At 38.7% G+C, this 18219-nt stretch overlaps 1 protein-coding gene across 1 annotated transcript; it reads right to left on the reverse strand.

Moving 5' to 3' along the window:
- Nucleotides 1–2674: 2674 nt before the first annotated feature.
- LOC113084146 (E3 ubiquitin/ISG15 ligase TRIM25-like) lies at nt 2675–14344 on the reverse strand. The gene is made up of 5 exons (XM_026254793.1): nt 13631–14344; nt 10972–11067; nt 10659–10892; nt 9315–9467; nt 2675–2836 (listed from the first exon to the last, which is right to left on the reverse strand). The coding sequence occupies exons 1-5, from the start codon at nt 14201–14203 to the stop codon at nt 2675–2677; spliced, it is 1218 nt and encodes a 405-aa protein (XP_026110578.1). The 5' UTR covers nt 14204–14344.
- Nucleotides 14345–18219: the final 3875 nt, after the last annotated feature.

Raw genomic sequence — 18219 nt, forward strand, 5'->3', positions numbered from 1 at the left:
AGAGACTGTTTTGATTCACACTAGCTTTTAAATAGCGTTAAAGCTAACATACCAATACTATAAACCACAAAACGTTCATTGTGATTTCATAGAGGCTATGAACACAATGCTTTTTCAGTGAACATACCAGGCATCACATATATTAATATTGCGCACTATCATGTTTTGTTTGTTCTTTCGACAGTTCCCTCACTGTCATAAATGATGTCGTCATCTTCCTGTCTAAGAAACAAAATATATATAATGGGAAAATGTGCCTAAAGAATAGTCCATTATCAACAATTTTATACCTTTAAACACAAAACTTACAGATGCATTCTCTGGCTCAAATGGACAATTTTAAATGTGCTATTACAATTACTAACAAAATGCAATGTGTTAGGTGGGAGATAGAGGACCAAAAGGTGAGATTCTCAATCACTTTTAATGAAAAGTAGAAACAGTCAAAAAATCAACGGGAAACATAAATCCACTCCGGAGACAGAGGTATCAGTCAAAACGGAAAACTGCGCTCATAAACCCTGAGCATTAACAAAAGGTGGCAGGGAAACTAGTTACTGAGATTCGGGATGAGCGGCAGCCGTGCCAGGTGCAGTGGAAGATCCCAATAGACAGGACAACACTTGACTCAGCAGGTAAGAGATGCGTCTTCAACAATGATGGCTAGGAATAAACTGACAAAAGGGGCAGAGAAAGAGGAGGTAGAAATAGCAGGAAGAATCAGGGAAAAGGGGACAGAGAAAGGAGGAACCCGGATCATGACAGTACCCCGTCCCTCAACGAGCGCCTCCTGAGCGAAGGGTCCAAGATGTCCCGGGAGGGGACCCAGCTTCTCTCCTCTTGCCCGTACCCCTTCCAATCGCATAAGTACTGGTGACCACGACCCCGTCGACACGTGTCAAGGATGCGACGAACCCTGCAGACTGGGGAATCATTAATTTGAACAGGAGGACAGACTGGATGAGAGGGCGCACGAATGAAGGGCTTAATATGAGAAACATGGAAAACTGGATGAACATGACGGAGGTGGCATGGAAGGCGAAGCCGTACCGCAACAGGATTAATGATTTTAATAATACGAAAAGCCAGATAAAATGGGGGTGCCAGCTAACGGGACTCGGAATGTAATGGTAAGTTAGCGGTGGACTCTTAATTGGCAGTGATGCGCATGCGGCGTTAGAGCGACGAAGTGCAGTTCTCACCTTTCTCCAAGTGTGCCTACAACGATCGATAAAGGCTTGAACAGATGGTGAATTAGAAGCTGCCTCCTGAGACGAAAATAAAGGAGGTTGATAGCCGAGGCAACAATGGAAAGGAGAAAGACCTGTTGCAGAGGATGGGAGGGAATTGTGTGCATACTCTGCCCAGGCCAGCTGCTCAGACCATGACACGGGACAACGATGAGCAAGGCTGCGGAGCATACGAGCAACAATTTGATAAGCACGCTCGGTTTGTCCATTGGTTTGTGGGTGAAAACCTGACGAGAGGCTGCCCGTTGCCCCAATGACACGACAAAACTCTTTCCAGAAAAAGGCGGAGTATTGCGGGTCCCTATCTGAAACCACGTCAGTGGACAGAACATGTATCTTAAAGGAACACTCCAACTTTTCAGGACTTTAGCTTATTCACAGTATCCCCCAGAGTTAGATAAGTCCATACATACCTTTTTCATTTCTGTGCGTTCTGTAAGTGTTAATTGACGCACCCATCGCTAGCCTAGCTTAGCACAAAGACTGGATGTAAATGGATAATGGTAGCATAGTAATCACAATAAGTGACAAAATAATGCCAACATTTTCCTATTTACATGTTGTGATCTGTATAGTCACAGCGTGTACAAATAACAAGGCTATATGAGATAGAGACCATTATTAATCGTATAAAAACTGGGAACTATATTCTCACTAGGCGTAGGAGCACAGCTAACGTTACTTGGGCGGAGTCGTTAAGCCTCTTCTCCGTGGGCCGACCGGTCATACACACGGATCATCTCTCGCTTGAAGAGAGTGAAGTCGGTGACGCAACCACTCTCCACCTCCCAGTTTGCCACTCCCCATTCTCGAGCTCGTCCTGTGAGTAGGGAGATAACGTAGGCCGCCTTGGCCCGGTCCTGAACGTAAGTAGCGGGCTGTACCGAGAAGACAACCTTGCACTGGGTGAGAAAGGAACGGCATTGATTTGGCTCACCGGAGTAGACAGGGGATTGTTGATTCACGGTCCAGACACCTCACGGATCTCAGTGGTGGGTGGCTCGTGACGAATCTGATGCACCCGATGAGAGAGGTCAGCCATCTTTGGCAAGGGAGTCCACAGCCTGGTGAGCGGTGGATATCTCCTGCTCGTGTCTGCCCAACATGGCACCCTGGAGCTCGACCGCCGCTTGAAAGGGATTGCTGCTCGCTTGGTCCATAACTGGTTAGTTTATTCTTTATACTGTAAAATATACTGTAAAATTGTATTATATATTCTTTATAATATAAAATATTCTTATTTATTAGGTGGAAGATAGAGGACCAAAAGGCGAGATTCTCAATCACAGTCTTTTAATGAAAATTAGAAACAGTAAAAAAATCTACGGGAAACATAAATCCACTCCGGAGACAGAGGTATCAGTCAAAACAGAAATCTTCACTCATAAACCCTGAGCATTAACAAAAGGTGGCAGGGAAACTAGTTACTGAGATTCGGGATGAGCGGCAGCCGTGCCAGGTGCAGTGGAAGATCCCAATAGAGGGTACGGCGAGAGGCGAAGCTCGTAGAGAGAGTGTGTACCGTAGGCTGGATACCGCGTCCGTCTGAGTTGGTAGAGCACAGTAAGGAGCGTGAAGGAGAAAGGCTTCAAGACAAACCGCACATGACAAGACAGGACAACACTTGACTCAGCAGGTAAGAGATGTGTCTTCAGCAAAGATAGCTAGGAATAAACTGACAAAAGGGGCAGAGAAAGAGGAGGTAGAAATAGGGGAAACAGGTGAAAGGATTGTGTAAGTGGAGACAGCTGGGACTAATGAAGTTAAAGTGATGGTGTAGAGAAAGAGTGTGTAGGATGACCACAAGAGGGGGTCAGTGAAAGGAGGACCCCAGGATCATGACCCAATGAAGCTTATCAAGCAACAGCTTTATAGCAAAGCCAATCACCAGACAGCTGCTTCAGTTTGTGAAAACTCCTCTTTAAGGACACTGCCGATCTAAATTAAGAATCAAAAGGAAGAATAAAGAGCTCAGCTTAACAGATGAACCAGGTACATTACCTCTTCGTGGCCACAGTTTTCTAGCAATAACACAAGTCTTCTGTCTGAAGCAGTCTCTCTCACCTTTGGAGTTCGTCTCTATGCTCTGGGAACAGAAAGAATTGGATGGAGACCTTTGGTGTTGATTTTGTTTCTTGAAAACTATGTTTACCTTGTTATTAAAATTATAAACATTAACAATACAATAATATATGTTTATAGAAGGGATTGTAAAGTTTTTTTATGAAAAATTATTTATTGTTTTTTAAATACATACAGTCAGAGTTACAGAAAAATAAACATAATGCAAAAAATAAGGAGATCATTTTTTTTTCAATATGGTCTGTTAAAAGTGTGATTGAATGACATTAGTTCATTTGTGCAAGCATGTATTTGCTATAACAATGAAAATATTTGTAAAACAGTAATAAACAAACAATGATGCAATCCTTAAAATTTTAATCCTTGAGTGTAGCAGAGTAAAATTATCATCATGTCACACGTGACACATTTATTTATTGTGACAGAACAAAAGTATCACCAGTGACTAAAGATCCTTATTCTTCAACTATAATTAAGTAGATAACACTACATTGTGACATTTGTCATACATTTGGCAATAAGTGAAAGCCGTTAGTGAAAGAACATAAACATAAACTGATCTTCACTGGTGTTACCCGTAAGGAAGGTACACCACTGCTGCAAGCTCTCAAACCATCTGTTGTCAATCACGGTAATCACTAAATTAAGAAGTAGATTTTCTTTTTATTCCTTAACAATAGGTCATAACAGTGACTTTCACTTAAAGCTTCATATGAAATCATGAGATAAATGAGAATATTTCTGATAACTGAAAAGAGACATGGGCCTTTTCAGGAAATAAGAGGAAGGGAGTCGAGTGATGTCATCAGCCTGATTTTTATTTCAGAATAAAAAAACAGTAACAGTAACACCAGAGTCACAACTCACTACTTTCATTATATATCTTGTAATATTTATTTGCCCCCCCCCCCAGTTACATATGATTTACACTTACAAAACATGGTAAACTAAGAAAAAGTTTAGAACTTGATTTACACTTTTACTAAACTTATTTTGCGCATGCAAATTTATTTTAAATTACGTAATTTATATTACAAATATAATTGGCATGCAAAGACTACCTTTATAAAAACCTGCTGCTGTCAGAAAAATACTTCCCAACACTAAAGAGTGAATCAGAGACACACTGACCTCTGCTGGACACACTGTATTCTCTATTGCTTTACACCAGGGATATTCAAATCTGGCCCAAGAGAAAAAAAAAAAGATTTTTTTTTAAAATTGGGGATATTGATATTTTGCAGTGATATTTTGTCTCTATAACATAGGATATACACACACACTCAAACACATTAAACCATTAGTTAATATTTGTAATGGCACACTAAACATGTTTACATTAAGCATTTAGAAAAAACATGGGGTGACAAATGAATTAAAAAGAGTACAAGACTATTTTCCTTGATTGTCATGTAATTGCTTATTGAATAATAGTATAGCTATAGTTGCTTGAAATTTGTGTAATTTACATACTTTAAGACTAATTATAAACAAGATGTAACTTACAGTAAAAAATAATTCAACTGTAAATAATTAAATGCGCATTTAACAATTAAATGCATGACAATTAAAACAGTGCTCTAAATAATAAAACATTGATTATTATTATTATTACCATGGTAAATTTGTGGTTACTGCAGTTTTACTTTAAATACTGTGGGAAACTGTGGTTACCGTAAATTAGATTATATTCAACTTTATTGTCATTATGCAGAATACAAGTACAGAGCTAATGAAATGCAGTTAGCATCTAACCAGAAGTGCAAGAATATAGTGTTTTATATACATATAAGTGCAGAGTAAGTGAAGCTATGATATACAGAATTTACAGTGGAGCTGTTATATACAATATTGAGCAGAGTATATAAAGAATATAAATATGAATGCAATGTAGGGATTGTATGTACATTATGAACAGAGCAATGAAGGATTATATATACATTATGAACAGCAGGATCGTGAGAACACTGATAATAAAAACAGTTGGATGAATGTGCAAATATATTGTTGAACAATGTATCATATGCAAAATAACAGTAGTGCAATGATATTTATAGAAATAGTTGACTGTGCTATGTGCAGTAACAACTTTAGACAGTTTACAGTGTAATAACTAGAACAGTGTGCAGTCTGTGTAAAATATGATTCGTGCAGACACATGTAAAGTACTGTGTGCGGTGCAGGGTAGATTGGTGGTGTGGAGTTCAGGAGTGTCACAGTCTTGGAGAAGAAGCTCTTCCTGAGTTTACTAGAGAGTGTAGACACCTGTAACACCTGCCGGACGAGAGGAGGGTGAAGAGTCCACGGTTAGGGTGAGAGGTTTCCTCGATGATGTTTCTTGCCCTGTCCAGACAGCGCTTGTGATAGATGTTCTCAGTGGAAGTTAACTGGGTGCCGGTGATCTGATGACCAGTGTTCTCCACCCGCTGGAGCGCTCTGTGGTCAGATACGGAGCGATTGCTGGACCACACTGAGATGCTCTCAATGGTACAGCGGTAGAATTCAGCAAGGATCCTGGGACTCAGGTGAACTTTCTTTAGGCTCTGTAAGAAGTAAAGGCACTGCTGTGCCTGTTTGACCAGGGTGGAGGTGTTTAGGGACCAGGTGAGGTCATCTGAGATGTGGATGTCAAGGAACTGGACACACGCTCCACTGCAGCTCCGTTGATGTAGATGGGTGTGTGTGCATGATTCCTAGTCCGCCTGAAGACCACAATGATCTCCTTAGTCTTCTGGGTGTTTAGTTCCAGGTTGCTGGTGGCACCTCATCCCTGTAGGCTGACTCATCGTAAATAAAACCTTGGTTAATTTGTGTAAAAGTCTGCCAGGCTGTTGTACCCCTAAAGGTGAAACTTTAAGAAAGTTAGCTGCAGCAAGGGCCTATAATATTTTACTATTTTACTAATCACAATATTTTTATTGGTTTATAAAGGCTACCATGAACACATTTTTCCATTTTTATCACAGAATAAGGCAGGAAATATATGTTATAGTTTATATACTAAATGATATATCAATCAGTGTAGTGTTCATTCAGACCCTCATCTGATCCATGTCTACCTAGGAATACAACACCAGTCATGATTCTGTTTATAAGATCCTTTCAGTCATTATTCAGCAGCTATCACTTTGCTCAGAAGCTAATCATCCTCCTCCATCCCCAACTCCTCCTCTCATCCAGTCAGGACTTGGCACTGGATATTTCTTCTTGATCAGACCGCTGAATTATGTTGATATATAACATAATCACTCAGCACATTAATGATATCTGCTACATTAATCATTAATGCTGGTTCTGTATTGTTTACCCTGGGGGAGGGGGGGGGGTATTTATGTGCTATTTATGTGTTCTATCCGTGCAGGCTGCAGAAAAACAGATCCATACCCCCATCCTAAAATGTATGATATTATAAGTTATCTTCGACGATAATGGTCCTGACAGAACAGCATTATTCATAAAGTTTATTTATTACCTGGAGATAACTTCAAAAATACATAAACAATATATTTTCCCAATCGTGTGTTTATTGTCTTTGGGTTTCATCAGTAAAAATGTATTACAGCAGATAAGCCAGATGCTTTTGTCCATATTAGGGATTTCCTGCACATCATAAGTTATTACTTCTATGAGTCTGTTTTGGACTTTCTGCGTGAGAGCGCCCTCTGGCTTTGAGTATGAATGAAACATGCACTGCATGAGAGAGTTCAGCGCTCTGTAGTGTTCACATCGCCTCATTTCAGATACGGATAAAATGCAGAGTCATTCATAGACCATCTTGTCTCCCTGAATTTAAATCTACAATTAAATCAAGAAACATCTACATGAATACACCTGTCCAAATAAAGTGCAGGGAACATATTTACATTATATTAAAATTCAATATTTATATAAAAATATGCAGCTAACATAGTTCTACACACAGCAATATAAACAAAGGTGCCTGTTCTCTTTCATGCTTGCTGTTTGATTGGAAAATGTTTAAACGGTGTTGAGGGATCTTGTAAAAAGTACTATTTTTATTACAATATTTATTTACAAATCATAAAATGCCTTAAAAATAATTATCAGAACACTGATAAAACATGCTTATACTGATTTTCATCCTCAAAATTATACTTATCAATCCTGTTTTCATTATCATTCAAAAAAATGAATAAATTCAGAACAAACAGTAGTGTTTACAACAGCAAAATCACCATATAATCATGTATTTGAGGTGCCAGGAAAGACCAGTGAACACTGTGTGTGATTGATTGGTCCTGTCTTTCAGCACTTGCTTGTGTTCAGATGAGCAGGAGAAATGGTTTTAACTTCTATCCAACACAATTATTCACTAATATAGCTGATTTTCCACCTAGAAGCTTACTATATGCACCGAATGTCTTGATAAATAAATACAATTTATGGTTCAAATATGCAGTTTTTATCAGAAATGATTTGCAGAAATGATCGATCCTCACAGCATCAGTATCCGTATCGAAAGTATCGAAAATTAAAGGGATACTCCACCCCAAAATGATTATTTTGTCATTAATTATTTACCCTCGTGTTGTTCCAAAACTGTAAAAGCTTTGTTCGTCTTCGGATGAAAACCGGGAGGCTTGTGACTGTCCCATAGACTGTTAAATAACTTACACTGTCAAGGTCCAGTAAAGTATGAAAGACATCTTCAGAATAGTTCATCTGCCATCACTGGTTCAACCGTAACATTATGAAGCAATGACAATACTTTTGCACATGAAGAAAACTAAAATAATTACTTCATTCAACAATTTGTCTTCTCTGTCACTGTAGAGCGTACGCTGCTCATATTCTCCAAAATGGTGCTACGGTGATCTCTTTGAGGATCGATCCACACATCACTAGCACAGAAACACACACTGATCTTACTGTCTGTATGAGGATTTATTACACATTTATTCTGAGGTATTTCAGTGACAGAAGATCAGCTGCAGTATTAATGTCATGAAGAGAAAAGAAGAAAAGACTACAACATCTCACTGTTACTGATTCATCATCAAAAGCATTATGGGTAGAATCTCTCGTCAGTCTATTCTGATTCATCAACACAGTTTCACTGATCCAAACCAAACCCTAAACCCAGGATAGAGCGTCTGAGTGAATGTGGTCTGGACTGTGTGGATGAGGCTCATTGTGTCAGAGACGCTGTAGAAGGACAGAGTTCCTGCTCTGTGATCCACAAACACTCCTATTCTCCTGATGATGGACTTCACAGAGAGATCAGTCTTTATGTTATTGTGTCTGAATGAGTAACTGTAGAAAGAGCAGATCAAACTCCAGGACTGATCATTACGTCCAAACATACACTCAACACCTCCCTTCCTGCTGATGCTCTTATATGACACTGATATATCCACATTAACTCCTCTCCACTCAATCTCCCAGTAACAGCGTCCACACACACTCTCTCTACACAACACCTGACACACATCATCAAATCTGTCTGGATGATCAGGATACGACTGGACTGTGTCAGTGTCAGTAATCACTCTGTTGTTCTCAGACAGACGGAGGAGTTTATTCACTGTGTTCAGATCCAGAGTGAACTGATGGGAATCTGATGGAGATAAAACACATCAGAATCAGGAATTATGAATCTGTTTGATCTCTTCATGTTCAGTGTATCATCAGTGTCTCAGTACAGATGAACAGATATCTGTGAACATCATCATTTACATCATCAGTTATAAAACTCTTCTTTCTCCTTCTACAGGAAGAACATGAAGACTCTCAGAGAGTTTTCTGCTGGTTTTCTTACTGACTTACATTGTAGGAAGTCCTTCCTGGTCCAGAGATCAATGCTGGTGAATGGGACTGTGGAAATCAACAGACATGAACAGTGTGATTCTCATGATCCTGTATCTATTCCTAACACATTTCTAATATGATGTTCTCCATGATATGAGATGATGATGGACTGGTTTCTGAGAGCAGATGAATCTCCAGGACTTTACCTCTGTCTGAGATCTTCTTCAGCTGCTCTTTGCAGAAATCCTCCAGTTTGTCTCTCAGCTGATGGACAGATTCTCTCAGATCATCAGAAGAGAAGAGAGAACTGAAGAGATCATCATTTACATCTGTAGATTCAGGAGGAGCTGAGAGAGACTGGAAACTCTACAGAAAACAGAAATCAAACTCATCAGCTCCACACTTCACTCAATAACCTTCAGGAACATCAGATTTGATCTTTAGTAACTCTCCTCAATCCAGCACTTTCACAGCATCAGCTTCATTCTTCTCATATTCATTAAATCACATTAGAGCTAAAGAGTCTAGTATTTTTACACTTACACTCTCTGTGAACTTTCTAGGAAATAGTTTGGATGATAAAACATCTCCTAAGAACATAAATGTTCATCTAACAGCTCAAGCACATCAATGGAGACTCATTCTAGGAAAAGCAGCTCAAAGGCTATGATCAGATTAACTAGGGTCATCAAACGTGCCATTTTCCCAGGACACATCCTTGCCAGGATTTCTATATTGTCTAAAATATCCAGGTTTTGGATTTGTTTGCAATGTGCAGACCAATTGTTGTACTACAAAGTATTGTGAAACAGCTTCTTGTGTTTTTGAATCACTCTGATGTCATACACTGATCGGTCTACTCAGTGCTGCTTCAAGTCTAACACTAATATGTACACGCATCTGCATCGCTTTGACCGTTCTCTGTAGATCCTTCTCACGCAGCACGACTGGTCGATTACATACAATTACTGCATGTTATTTGTCAAACGATCATTACCTTCATTAAGTGTGAAAACAGGAAACCAAAGCCAAAACCTGGATATTTTCTGGGATAATGTCACATTTGGTCACCCTAAGATTGAGCATCATTTATAACTTTAGAGCAGTTAGAGACACTGAAACTTCACAAGGACCCTTAAGACACGCTCAGGTTTGGATTGGTTTCAATACACTGAAGCATTGCTAATATACAGACTGACTTCATGTGTGGGGTCTTCATGGTTACAGGCCAATAAAAACCATGATGTAATAAATCAGAAGGATAAATTAGGAGAAAAAGTTGAAATGTTAGTGAAGTTTTGAACAGTTGGTGGCGCTAGCAGTGTTTAGCAGCTAAATACATCTTCCAGAAGAAAGAGTTCAGAGAAATGATTCCTAACAGATCTCCAGAGCTGAAAGCCATTTGTAAGCGTCGTCTCTTTCAGAAGAAGATGATCAGATGAGAGTCTGACTGATGATTATATAATAAGACACTCATGAACTGTTTCTCTGTGAGTCTCTGTCACAGCAGGATCTGCTCAAGTCCACTATGAACCTGTTCTTCTAGATGTGTGTTACCTGCAGGAACTGGATGTGATCCTGTGTGTGTGAAAGCTGCTCCAGCTCAGCGTCTCTCCTCCTCAGATCATTGATCTCCTGCTCCAGTCGCTCCAGTCGTTCTTCAGCTCGACTCACTGCAGTCTTTTCCTGATCTCTGATCAGTCGTATCAGCTCAGAGCGGCTTCTCTCAATGGAGCGGATGAGCTCAGTAAAGATCCTCTCACTGTCCTCCACTGCTGTCTGTGCAGAGCGCTGTTAGGACACACAGTGATTCAGCTTCAGTGAGTCTGAACTGAGACGGAGACAAACTTCTCTTCTTCTCCAGACTCACCTTATGAGACTCCACAGTCTCTCTCAGCTGCTGGAGATCTTTCTCTCTCTGCTGGATTCTCTGCTGGAGCGTCTTCTGAGTCTCCTTCAGCTGCTTCTGCAGGACAAACAGATGATCGTCAATCTCACAGAAAACTACTGACACTAAATCATCATGAGAACAGATCAATCCAGTAAAAGAGGAGCTGATAACTAACGGCTGTAGGTTCAATCTCCAGAAGTGATGATGAGTTACAATCATCATATCAGCATGAATTACTCTAAGTGTAAGTGTTATAAAAGTGAAACTGACACAGACGTAGAGCTTCACATGGACAGTGTTTCTGCGTTTTGACTGATGCTAGTTTATATATTTTGTCAAAGAATTTGTGAATAGTTCACCCCATTATTTTATTTTCACACGTTGGTTGCCTGTTGGTGTCGCTGTTGGACAGTGTTTTCTCTACTTCCTGTTGGCCTTCTGTAGCATACCTGTCAAGTTTTGGATTTGAAAATAAGGGAAATTTTCCAGCGCCCATTGCGAGCAGTCCCACCACCCCAACAAAGCTCCAGTATCCCTTACATTTTAAGACAGGTGTTATAGCCCAAATTAAAACACAAAAGGGTATATATGAAGAGCATTTATTTAAAGGCTTTTTTGCATATTTTCTGTTAATTTAACATTGATGTCTTTACATTTACTTTTTATTTTAATTCCACACATTCTTTTCATTTCATATTGCTTTTCTTTAACAGTTTTTCTTTTCATTTCACATAACTTTTCTTTTACTCTTTTAGTGAGTTGTTGTACCAATTTGTTGCAGACTTTGCATTCTTTAAAAAAAGTAAATTCGCTGTCCCATTTATCACGGTATTTACACATGGGTTTTGGTTTTTGGCAGGTGTGCCTTCACTCTCTATTGTAGCATCCATCATCCGTCTCTGTTTTTTCTTTTGTTGTTGTTGTTTTTCCCACGTTATAACTCATGTCATCTGACCTCACACACCCCTCGCGACAGGCTGCTACAGGTGGGAGTTATCGCGAGACTAGTGACAGAGCTCAGATTGGGAATGTTTTTATTATTATTATTTTATTAATAACGCAGGTAAAAAAATAATAAATAAAAATACGGGAGATTTACGGGAAAATACTAATACGGGAGGACGGCGGGAAAGAAGGGTAAAATACGTGACTTTCCCGGCCAAAACGGGATACTTGACAGGTATGTTCTGTAGCTAATCATAGCTCCTTGTAGCTGTTTTTATTTTATATTTTTTCTCTATAATCTTTCTTACTATCACTGTCTGTTTGTTTGTTTGTTTTTTAAGTTGTTACAATATAACTTAATTCACACCATATTTCTGATATTATCGATCAATCTTATCAGGTTAACTTTGTTTACTTTTATTTTATATCCGTGAGTGCAGTACACCTGCAAAGCGTTAGCACTCGTTAGCTTGTCATTAGCGTTCTCTTTTCTCCTCTCTCACGCTGCAGTTTTTCACAAGTTCATCAAACAACCGCAGTAAGAATATTTCATCAAGCACGGTGAGTAATGGCTTCTCCTGCAATTGTTATTTGCACCTCTTGCCACATGTACAGTTTATCTATCTCTGTCGCTGATGAGGGATTCACATGTGATAAATGCAGGGAAACAGTTAGGCTGACAGAGAAGATTTCAGAATTAGAGACACGCATCCAAACTTTAATTGAGGACAGTAAGAATGTTGGGGCTCTAGATACGGCTTTGGATGCGTCTAGCTCAGGGACTCCTGTACACTGTCCGGTTCCGGAAACAGAGGATCTGTTTGATCCCAATCTTTCCTTAGAAAGCCACGTTTCTAGCATTTGTAAAACTGCATTTTTCCATCTCAAAAATATATCTAAATTACGGCCTATGCTCTCAATGTCAAATGCAGAAATGTTAATCCATGCATTTATGACTTCAAGGTTAGATTGTTGTAATGCTTTATTGGGTGGTTGTTCTGCACGCTTAGTAAACAAACTACAGATCCAGCACGTATCCAGACCAGATGGTGGATCAGCACCTAGAAAGGACCTCTACATCCCTGAAAGACAGCGGAGACCAGGACAACTAGAGCCCAGATACAGATCCCCTGTAAAGACCTTGTCTCAGAGGAGCACCAGGACAAGACCACAGGAAACAGATGATTCTTCTGCACAATCTGACTTTGCTGCAGTCTGGAATTGAACTACTGGTTTCGTCTGGTCAGAGGAGAACTGACCCCAACTGAGCCTGGTTTCTCCCAAGGTTTTTTCTCCATTCTGTCACCGATGGAGTTTCGGTTCCTTGCCGCTGTCGCCTCTGGCTTGCTTAGTTGGGGTCACTTCATCTACAGCGATATCATTGACTTGATTGCAAATAAATGCACAGACACTATTTAAACTGAACAGAGATGACATCACTGAATTCAATGATGAACTGCCTTTAACTATCATTCTGCATTATTGACACACTGTTTTCCAAATTAATGTTGTACAGTGCTTTGACGCAATGTATTTTGTTTAAAGCGCTATATAAATAAAGGTGATTGATTGATTGATTGATTGATTTTGCTTAATCAAGGTCTGTTTTACGAAAGATTGTTAATAAGGTGCTGATATAAACAAATATGAAATGAGTGTCAGCAATATTTCATCAGTGTCTAGTGTTAAATACCTGTTTCTCTGTCCTCTGATCTGCAGCTGATACAATGTCGTGGTTTTTATGTTCAGTAACTGTACACAGCACACATATACATTTCTGATCAGTGCGACAGAAAACCTCGAGGATCTTCTCATGTTTCTGGCAGATCATCTCCTGCAGTCGTCCAGTAGCTTCAGTCAGATTGTGTCTCTTTCCTCTAAAGAAACTCTCATGTTGTTGGAGGTGATTCTGACAGTAAGAGTTCAGACACATCAGACAGGACTTGACGGCTCTGTATTTTCTTCCAGTACAGACGTCACACTGCACATCTCCAGCTCCAGCGTAACAGTCATCAGACAGTCTGGTCTTCTTCAGTTTCTCCACCACTTCAGCCAGCATGGTGTTTCTAGATAAAGCAGGTCTTGGACTGAAGGTCTGTCTGCACTGAGGACAGCTGTAGACTCTCTTCTGATCCTCCTGATCCCAGCAGTCTGTAATACAGATCTTACAGTAACTGTGTCCACAGGAAGTTGTCACTGGATCCTTCAGCAGATCCAGACACACTGCACACAAGAACTCTTCCTGAGAAACTCTGGTTTCTGCCATTTTACTGCTTGAATACAGAGACACAAACACACAACAGCTCAACTACACTTCAGTTTCTCTTTCCCTGAAATCAGGTGATTCCTGCTTCCTGGTTCTGTGTCTGAGTCACGTGTGTGAAACACCTTCCTCATTCCTTCTCCTGTAGAGTCTCTCTCTCTCTCTCTCTCTCCCTCTCTCTCTCTCCCTCTCTCTCTCTCTCTCTCTCTCTCTCGTTTAGTGAGTTTGCGTGAGTGGATGTGCGTGAGAACATTTCTAACTGGTTTTTATTGTTGTTTTTTCTATACTTTCTTTATTTCTAAAAACATACAAGGAAACAAGGTGTGTTTCTTTATCTTCTTAATTTCTGTGTTTAGGTTTAGGTTAGTTTAGAAGGTATTTTCTTCTTCCTTGCATGCAGTTTTTATTTTATTTTATTTTAATTTCCCTCCAGAATGGGTTTACATATGGACTGGAGCCGATCGCTTCGATTGAGGTTGTGTTGATTATAGTTGTTGATCAGGTTGGTTACGAAAATATAAATTCAGCCTTGCAAATGAACAAAGCCGTCGTGGAAGACTGGAATTGAACTACTGGTTTCGTCTGGTCAGAGGAGAACTGACCCCAACTGAGCCTGTTTTTTTTTCTCCTCAAGTTTTTAGGTCCTATAATTAACACCTCTGTTTTTTCAGAATTTAGCAGTAAGAAATTACTCGTCATCCAGTTTTTTATATCGACTATGCATTCCATTAGTTTTTCAAATTGGTGTGTTTCACCGGGCCGCGAAGAAATATAGAGCTGCGTATCATCAGCATAACAGTGAAAGCTAACACCATGTTTCCTGATGATATCTCCCAAGGGTAACATATAAAGTGTGAAGAGTAGCGGCCCTAGTACTGAGCCTTGAGGTACTCCATACTGCACTTGTGATCGATATGATACATCTTCATTCACTGCTACGAACTGATGGCGGTCATATAAGTATGATTTAAACCATGCTAATGCACTTCCACTGATGCCAACAAAGTGTTCAAGTCTATGCAAAAGAATGCTGTGGTCAATTGTGTCAAACGCAGCACTAAGATCCAATAAAACTAATAGATAGATACACCCACGATCAGATGATAAGAGCAGATCATTTGTAACTCTAAGAAGAGCAGTCTCAGTACTATGATACGGTCTAAATCCTGACTGGAAATCCTCACATATACCATTTTTCTCTAAGAAGGAATATAATTGTGAGGATACCACCTTTTCTAGTATCTTGGACAGAAAAGGGAGATTCGAGATTGGTCTATAATTAACTAGTTCTTTGGGGTCAAGTTGTGTTTTTTTGATGAGAAGCTTAATAACAGCCAGTTTGAAAGTTTTGGGGACATATCCTAATGACAATGAGGAATTAATAATAGTCAGAAGAGGACCTATGACTTCTGGAAGCACCTCTTTTAAGAGCTTAGATGGTATAGGGTCTAACATACATGTTGTAGGTTTAGATGATTTAACAAGTTTATACAATTCTTCCTCTCCTATAGTAGAGAATGAGTGGAACTGTTCCTCAGGGGATCTATAGTGCACTGTCTGATGTGATACTGTAGCTGACGGCTGAATGGTTGCAATTTTATCTCTAATAGTATCGATTTTAGAAGTAAAGTAGTTTATGAAGTCATTACAGCTGTGATGTTGGGAAATGTCAACACTTGTGGAGGCTTTATTTTTCGTTAATTTAGCCACTGTATTGAATAAATACCTGGGGTTATGTTTGTTTTCTTCTAAAAGAGAAGAAAAGTAATCAGATCTAACAGTTTTTAATGCTTTTCTGTAGGATATGTTACTTTCCCGCCAAGCAATATGAAATACCTCTAGTTTTGTTTTCCTCCAGCTGCGCTCCATTTTTCGGGCTGCTCTCTTTAGGGTGCGAGTATGCTCATTATACAATGGTGTCAAACTGTTTTCCTTAACCTTTCTTAAGCGTAAAGGAGCAACTTTATTTAAAGTGCTAGAAAAGAGAGAGTCCATAGTTTCTGTTACATCATCAAGTTGTTCTGAGGTTTTGGATATGCTAAGGAATTCGGATACATCAGGAAGATAACTTAAAAAGCAGTCTTTTGTGGTAGAAGTGATGGTTCTCCCATACTTGTAACAAGAAGTAGAATTTACAATTTTGGCTATATGAAGTTTGCACAGAACTAAATAATGATCTGAGATATTTAATCTATCTGATATCTAATATCATTTTTGTAAATGTTTATGCCAATATTAAAGGGTCTGAGAGAATTATTCTTTTTAAGAAAATTAAGGACATTTTAAATACATTAAAACCAAAAGATGTTGTTATTATGTGAAGAGATTTTAATTGTACTTTAGATTTTAATATGGATAGAAATAACCAAGAAACCCATGCAATCAGTCTTCATTTGTTTTGGCAAATATTGTTAAAGGTTTCTGAAGGACAGGTTCATGCGGCAAGGTTAGACAGGTTTTATATTTCAAATAATTCAAGGAATAGGACCTGTAATGCTAATATAATTCCTAATATTATTTCAGATCATAAAATGATTACAATAGATGTTTTATTGTCAAAGCAATGTAAAGTAGGTTCATATTGGCATTTTAACAAAAAGCTGTTACAAGATTTTAAATTTTAATTTATTTTGGCAAATATGGCAGATGCATACAAATTATTTTAGAGATATAATACAATGGTGGGAAATAGGAAAACCCCCCAATTAAAGTCTTCTGTCAACAATATTTTAGTTATTCCTCAAAAAGAATTAGAAATATGATTGAAATGTAAAATAAAATGTTGGAAAGATATGAAAATCATTTACACAATTTTATCAATGAAAAGAAGCTACAGTTAGAAAATTTATTGCAAGAAAAAGTAAAAGGAGCTCTTGTCAGAGCTCATTTTTCTCATATTAGGGATATTGATGGACCAACATCCTTCTTTTTAAACTTAAAAAGAAAAGTGTGTCAAGACAAACAAATGTTTTGTTTAAGGGATGAACAAGGGTGACTTATTTTATGTCCCATCCGAAATGAGTAAATGTGTTGTTGATTTTTATTCTAAGTTGTATGATATTGATATAACAGATTTAGATAGTAAAACTGAACTTTTAGATTCCATTTCAAAACTTAAATCAGAGCATAAAGAAGACTTAGATTCTATTTTAAGTTTTCAAGAAGTAACTAAAGCTGTGCAAGAATTATCAACCGGAAAGTCCCCTGGATTAGATGGGCTACCCTCTGAATTTTTTTATTTGTTAAGGGAAATTATTGGACAAATATTATTATGTGATTTTATATTCAATACAAACAGGATGTTTATCTATTAGCTGCAGAAGAGCAATTCTTTATCTGCTACCAAAAAGGTGATTTAACTTTACTTAAAAATTGGAGGCCTGTAGCTTTATTAACCACAGATTATACAATTTTCTCTAAGTGTATTTCCAATAGCCTGAATGAACATATGGGTGGATTAATTCACAAGGATCAGTCTTATTGTATAAAAAACAGGTACATTAGAGATAATTTGTTGCTTATAAGAGATGTTAATGTTTATTCAATGTTAAATAATATTAATAATGTTAAATAATATTGATCTAGGGATAATCAAGAAAAGGCTTTCTAGAGGGCACTTTGAATATTTGGTAATGCCGTTCGGGCTCTCCAACTCGCCAGGGGTTTTCCAAGCACTCGTTAATGACGTGTTGAGAGACATGGTAGATCAGTTTATATATGTTTACCTTGATGACATACAGATTTTTTTCTTCATCTCTCCAGGAACATGTTCAACACTTCAGACGTGTGCTCCAGAGATTACTTGAGAATTGTCTTTTTGTCAAGGCTGAGAAATGCGTATTCCATGCACAGTCGGTTCCCTTCCTAGGGTATATCGTCTCATCAGAGGGGTTATGTATGGATCCTGACAAAGTTAAGGCTGTGATAGATTGGCCATCTCCAGATTCCCATAAGGCCCTACACCGGTTTCTGGGGTTCGCCAATTTTTATCTACGTTTTATTCGTAATTTCAGCCAACT

Source organism: Carassius auratus, unplaced genomic scaffold, assembly GCF_003368295.1.
Source record: "Carassius auratus strain Wakin unplaced genomic scaffold, ASM336829v1 scaf_tig00039774, whole genome shotgun sequence".
NCBI classification, from domain to species: domain Eukaryota; kingdom Metazoa; phylum Chordata; class Actinopteri; order Cypriniformes; family Cyprinidae; genus Carassius; species Carassius auratus.